Raw genomic sequence first — 6,853 nt, forward strand, 5'->3', positions numbered from 1 at the left:
AATTACCCACCGATGCTTTGCTTAAATGGCCATTGTTTATTTGTGGGGCTCAGAGTTGATGTCAACAAGCTATTTATTCTTGGGGGGCATCACAGTAGCCCGAAATCCTGTCCTTACCTAACGTTGCACACAACACACGTATCCAGTGGAAGTTGCCCATAAAGTAAGAAGGAGCAGGAACCCTGGTCAATATTTCTTCTTCCTAAAACAGTAGTAAGCCCCGTTGACATTCTGGCTGAGATTAACTAAATCATTACAGCCCAGAGATTGAAAAAAGGTGCTTCCTAATCTTTGTGATTCAACTATTCACTGCATTAATTCTCTCAGCTATGAGGGAAGCTTTTGTGGGTTGGGGGTGCCAGGTGGGATAGGTCTAAAACAGAACAACTGCCATTCGTTTAGCAATTGTTTGAGAAATGCAAAAATGTCATTCTGGTGATGTCATTAGGATCGCTGTTCTGTAATTGAGACTGAAGGACATTGCTGGGAAGAGCAAAAGGACCTTAACTCTGCATCTAATTTGCTATGCCTGACTTGGGAGCGCATGCTGCTGACTTGCAGTATACAAAATTCACAAATAAATTTGTCAGGCATGATGTAATCAAGAGTCTCCATGTACCACAAATCTCTTGGAAGTTACTCTTGAAGGATTCCATTGCCCTTTTGTCTTACAGGACAACGACTGGAAACAACTGAAGCCAGGTGACCCCTCGTTCCTGACCTTGGATGGAAAGACCATCCCTTACAATGGAAGCAGTGCTGTGTATCCAGTGTTTGTGAATGAAGCTGCTTATTATGAAAAAGAGCTGGCCTTTCTGTTAACTCAAAAAGTAACTCTGAAGGCAAGCAGTATGAAGGTTTCCAAAACTTAATGTAAAGGATTCTCCAGGATATCTTAACTGCTGTTCATCAGACCAAAGACTAATTCCACCAACACTATGCATTACAAGAGAATAAGTGTTGCTGCTTTTAATTAATTTTTTTTTTAAAAAAAAGGTAAATGTTTACTAGTGAAACCAGCCTATTTTGAACAGGCAGTATCTCATTCAAATTGATGTTAGCTGTTGGGAGGCACAGGATGTAGGGTGAGATGAGTCTTTCTTTCCCCAAATCCTGTGAAAAATGAGCACTTAGCTGCAGCAAGATGTTCTATCTATCCACTCAGCTGAGAATATGAAAAAGGTTGCCCTTTGAGCAGTTACTCCTGCCAGTCCTGGGTGCAGACAAAACCAAGATAATCAACATGAGAATGTGGTGCTGACTAAAATGTTGAATTGGAATTAATTTTTCCTTTATTCACTGAGCACTATGAAAATGTGCAGTGCAGATTAATTTGCAATTAATACCATAGTGCCACTTTAAACTTAAGCATACAACAGCACAGCGTTCATTTTGTTCTGATTTCCAATGCAGCAGTGTGATGAGATAAGCAGTTACATATATGCAAGATACTTTTTAAAACATAACACCACTTAATTAATGGTTAGAAACCTTTTGATATCACAAAAAACTCGGTCATTTTGCTGGGATCCATCATGAAGTGATACTTTCAAAATCTAAAACATCTAAAGAATGCACAATTTTATAATGCTATTCAGATAGCGCCCAGTATGATATTAAGTGGTAAAACTAATGGTAAGCCTCAGGGATATGTTCTGGTTCCATTCCTTTTCATTTGGCGTGCACACCAGAGCTGAAAGCAAATCACCACGTGAAATGATAGCATGTTCAATTCTTAGACAAGTAACTTAGAAACAAAAGGATAAGTTTTTTTTATCGCCTATTCTGCGTACCAGCCTTCCAAAAGAAGAAGTGGAAATGAATATCAATGTTTCACATCTCAGGTAAATCAACAGGACAAGTAAGGAGCTCTTTATTGACACTCATAATGCAGAGCAAGGCCTTTGTGACCATATCCAGATGATAATCGCATGCAGGAATTTTATGTGCAGGATAACTCAATTTAGGTCAGCAGCAGATCATTGAACACACAAAAATATTGAGTGGGGGGGATGTTCAAGACCAAGGTGGAAATGGAAGTGCTTTTTCTGGTTCTTTTAGAGACCTGAAGGTGGGGACAGAATCTAGTAACCTGAAAACAAATGGATAAATACTTTCAAACATCAGTGATAGTGCAAAAGGCCAAATATCATTCTGTGAAACATAAAAGACTTACTTGCCCTAAAGAAGGAAATTGGTGGCACGTGCTTTTGACCTTTGGCAGAAATCCTCTGGAGATTGTTTTACCATAAGACATAGGAGCAGAAATTAGGCCATTCGGCCCATCCAGTCTGCTCTGCCATTCAATCATGGCTGATAAGTTTCTCAACCCCATTCTCCCGCCTTCTCCCCATAACCTTTGATCCCCTTACCAATCAAGAACATAAGACCATAAGACATAGGTGCACTTGAATTCACTGCTGTGAATCCTTGTAAGATCTTCCCCTTGAAGGAGCATGAATTGGTGCAACTATACTGCCCTATAATGTTTTGAGGTGAGAATTGTATTTGAAATCTGATGAATCTCTTTAAACTTCATTTGAGGAATTGCAGATAATCGTGCAATAATCAACAAACAACAACTGGATTACCTGCATTCCACCCACTGAGTGTAGTGATATCAATGGTTTAATAGTATTTGCAAAACAATTCTTTACTCCTATTAGATTCACACTGCTACACGTCCTAGTTTCATTCGGAGGCAGAAATAGGGGACTTGTGCAAGGCCTGGTGTCAATGCTAAGTCTTGTTTAAAAGTTGGTCAGGCTTTTCATCCTTTTGGGATAGCAGGCTGTGTTACTGTAATGAGCTGCACTCAGCTGAGCTAAAAGCTATCAGTTCTTGGGCACTGAGTTGGAAGATCAAACAATACTCAAGTTCAAATTTGCTGTCTGACTAGGGAAGGGATTCTCAAATACTGTGGCCATTTTACAATTTATTTTTGAATTCATAAATTCAAATTGCAATGGTGAACTTTATCCCACTGAACTGAATGGAGATTTAAATGGCTCGCCACATCGGCTGGGGGAGGAGATACCCCGTGGCAGGGCCGTAAAATCCTGGCCCAGATATTTTCTTCACTTTTTATATCCAACTCATGGGCAAATTCTTCAAAAGTAATAATGTCAGAAAATCCCAGAGTAAATGGATATTTCTTTATGAATAACTGAAGTTTTTGTTTCAACTAATCTCACACCAAAGGTTAACATTACACACTTTATTAATTGAGAGGACTCAAATTTCTTTAGACAGTATCTTTTAAAGGACACATAGTCCCAGATAGAACGTTTTTTCTAAATATTGCGCTAATTTTACTCTTTTTCAGGCTCATTGTGACTACCACAAATGTCTATAAATTTAATATATTTAAGTTTTGAGTGTATCCTTTAATATGAGTTTTCAGAAGATCAGCAGTTGTTATTGGAGTACCATGACTATGCAAATCCTAGCCATTCAGGGAACCTTCCTAGGTAAAAATAGCAGCCATTTTTAAAACAGTATGCCAATCTCACAAGACACCTACTAGCTACTCTCAGATTGTGTAGGCAGGAACTTCGTCTTTTGTTTAATAGTTTCGTCATTAAAGATAGGTTTTTTGAACCATCGCATTTTGGAGTTCATTTGAATGATATTGAACTATATTTAGATCAAACTTTCAGAAATGAAGTGTGAATAAAAAGTTCATTAATAATGTTCTTTATCTTGCTTTGCTTTCTGTTTTATTTCAACCTGTGCAATCTTTTAGTTTAAGTTTATTGCATGCCGATGAAATTATCAGGACTGGTCAAAGCATCTACTGAGCCTAGCATTGCAAAATAATTGATTTAACACCCATCATTAAATTAGGGTTCATCAGAAATTCCAATATCATACCCAGTGTGAACTTAACTGTTCAATTTCTTTTCTTATTATTTGTTCATGGGATGTGGGTATCATTGACTAAGTCAGCGCTTACTGCCCATCCCTAAATGCCTCAACACATTGCTATGGGCCTGGAGTCACATGTAGGCCAGACCAGGTAAGGACAGCAGATTTCCTTCCCTAAAGGACATTAATGAACCAGATTGGTTTTTCTGAAAATCAGCAATGGATTTGTGGTCATTATCAGACTTCTAATTCCAGATTTTTATTTAAGTCAAATTTCACAATCTGCCGTGGTGGGATTCGAAACCGGGTCCCCAGAGCATTACCCTAGGTCTCTGAAATACTAGGTCACTGTGCCACCACTTTCCCAATGAATAAAGTCCTTTGACCGAATTAATTTCATTTAGAATATCTGATCGACTGTTTTCCTATTGTAACATCCATGTGGTGTCGACACACTTACAGTACTGTGAGGGAGGGAGTTCCAGGATTTTGACCCAGCGACAGTGAAGGAACAGCAATGTATTTCCAAGTCAGGATGGTGAGTGGCTTGGAGGGGAACGTCCAGATGGTGGTGTTCCCATGTGTCGGCTACCCTTGTCTTCTAGATGGTAGTGGTCGTGGGTTTATAAGGTACTATCTAAGGAGGCTTGGTGGAGTTCCTGTGGTGCATCTTGTAGATGGTACACACTGCTGCTACTATGCATGGTGGTTGGGGGAGTGAACGTTTGTAGATGAGGTGCCAATCATCAGGCTCCTTTGTCCTGGATGGTGTCAAGCTTCTTGAGTGCTATTGGAATTGCACTCATCCAGGCAAATGGGGAGTATTCCATCACACTCCTGACTTGTGCCTTGTAGATGATGGATAGGCTTTGGGGAGTCAGGAGGTGAGTTACTCGTCACAGGATTCCTAGCCTCTGATCTGCTTTTGTAACCACAGTATTTATACGGCTAGTCCAGTTCAGTTTCTGGTCAGTGGTAAGCCCCCAGGATGTTGATAGTGGAGGATTCAGCAATGGTAATGCCATTGAATGTCTAGGGGCGATGGTTAGATTCTCTCTAGTTAGAGATGTTCATTGTGTGGCACTTGTTTGGCATGAATATTACTTGCCACTTGTCAGCCCAAGCCTGGATATTATGCAGGTCTTGCTGCATTTGGACATGACTGCTTCAGTATCTGAGGAGTCTCGAATGGTGCTGAACATTGTGCAATCATCAGCGAACATCCCCACTTCTGACCTTTATGATGGAAGAAAAATCATTGATGAAGCAGCTGAAGATAGTTGGGCCGAGGACATTACCCTGAGGAACCCCTGCAGTGAGGTCCTGGAACTGAGATGATTGACCTCCAACAATCACAACTGTCTTCCTTTGTGCTAGGTATGACTCCAACCAGCCAAGAGTTTTCCCGGTGATTTCCATTGACTCCAGTTTTGCTAGGGCTCCTTGATGCTGCACTCAGTCAAATGCTGCCTTAATGTCAAGGGAAGTCACTCTCACCTCACCTCGGGAGTTCAGCTCTTTTGTCTATGTTTGAACAAAGGCTGTAGTTAGGTCAGGAGCTGAGTGGTCCTGGCGGAACCCAAGCTGAGTGTCAGTAAGCAGGTTATTGCTAAGCAAATGCTGCTTGATAGCACTATTGACCCCTTCCATCACTTTACTGATGATCAAGAGTAGGCCAGTGAGGTGGTAATTGGCTGGGTTGGATTTGTCCTGCTTTTTGTGTACAAGACATAACTGGGCAATTTTCCACATTGCCAGGTAGATGCCAGTGTTGTAGCTGTACTGGAACAGCTTGGCTAGGGGTGCAGCCCTGGTTTTGTGGTTGAGGGAACAATGCACGAAGATTTTCCTGCTCTTCTTCACACTGTCCCATGGGATCTTTCGTTCCCACTAAACATCTTATCTGAAAGACAGCACCTCTGATAATACAGCACTCCACCAGTATGACACTTAAGTGCCAGCCTAGATTATGTGCTCAAGTCCTGGAGCACAGTTTGAACCAAGAACTTTAAGACTCAGTGCTGAATGTGCTACTATCTGAGTTAAACAGACATTTGAATCCAGTCCAACCATCCTGCCATTGCAGTCTTAACATCCCAAAGATAAGGGATAGTAAATCACTTTCCTTGTGGTGGTGCATGAGGAATTTTCTTAAACTTTATATATTTGTCCCTTCCACTTCCCCCTTTATACACACTGAATATTGACTCTCATATGTTTTTTTTCTCTTTCTCCACCAGAATGGTTGAATATCAGACAGCACCTCCTCGTTTGCTTTCCCACGGGAATTTTTCCCATGGACTCTACAGATTGCAGGGAAGAGATGCATGAGTTCATTCTCCAGAGAAGTTTGAACATAAATGTCAATCAGAACTGTGGTATAAATGCAAAATCTCCAGTAGAGATTTGTTTTTAAGTGCAAAGCTGTAGCTTTGAAATTTTAGCAATAAACTTGGCAATGGGTGCTAACTTAAATGAGAAATATAAAAACAATTAGGGTTGTAGGGAGGGTATGGTGATAATTTTTATTGAGTGTCAGTTATGTTCATCTATGTTTACAGCTTTCTACTATTACTAATATATCATAAATTATCATATATGCAGATGTAGAAACAAGTGTGCAGTACCATCTTCTGACCTAGAGAGGGTGGTCCCTCCACTTACGTTCTTTTGGGTTACATTAATTGCACACAAATCAAAATGTAGATCTCTCACTGGGAGCTTTAATCAAACTCTTCACATAATTCGCAGTTACTTAATTGAGAGGCTGTGCGCAAAGTGGAATTAAATCAACTTTCGTAACTCAAAAGGCTTCTGACCATACAGATATTCAGACCCTCCTCCGATTTTGCACTCTGCATAAAGCCAGAGTGGATCTCACATTTAACTAATGCTTGAACTGTAATAGATTTCTCTCTTGAGCAAACCATGTGATCGAGGTTGAAATGTGTCACTGGAAGCTCATGGATATGCACCCACCTACTAG

At 40.4% G+C, this 6,853-nt stretch overlaps 1 protein-coding gene across 1 annotated transcript in view; it reads left to right on the plus strand.

Annotated features, from left to right (window-relative positions):
* aspa (aspartoacylase) overlaps window positions 1-3,700 on the plus strand; it is a 30,680-nt gene extending 26,980 nt beyond the window's left edge. The window contains exon 6 of the mRNA XM_078548088.1: window positions 675-3,700. Within this exon, the coding sequence (XP_078404214.1) occupies window positions 675-872 (198 nt within the window). The 3' untranslated portion in view covers window positions 873-3,700. The remainder of the gene's footprint in view (window positions 1-674) is intronic.
* The last annotated feature ends 3,153 nt before the right edge of the window (window positions 3,701-6,853 follow it).

The sequence above is a fragment of the Cetorhinus maximus genome, chromosome 9 (assembly GCF_964194155.1).
Source record: "Cetorhinus maximus chromosome 9, sCetMax3.hap1.1, whole genome shotgun sequence".
Classification (NCBI taxonomy): domain Eukaryota; kingdom Metazoa; phylum Chordata; class Chondrichthyes; order Lamniformes; family Cetorhinidae; genus Cetorhinus; species Cetorhinus maximus.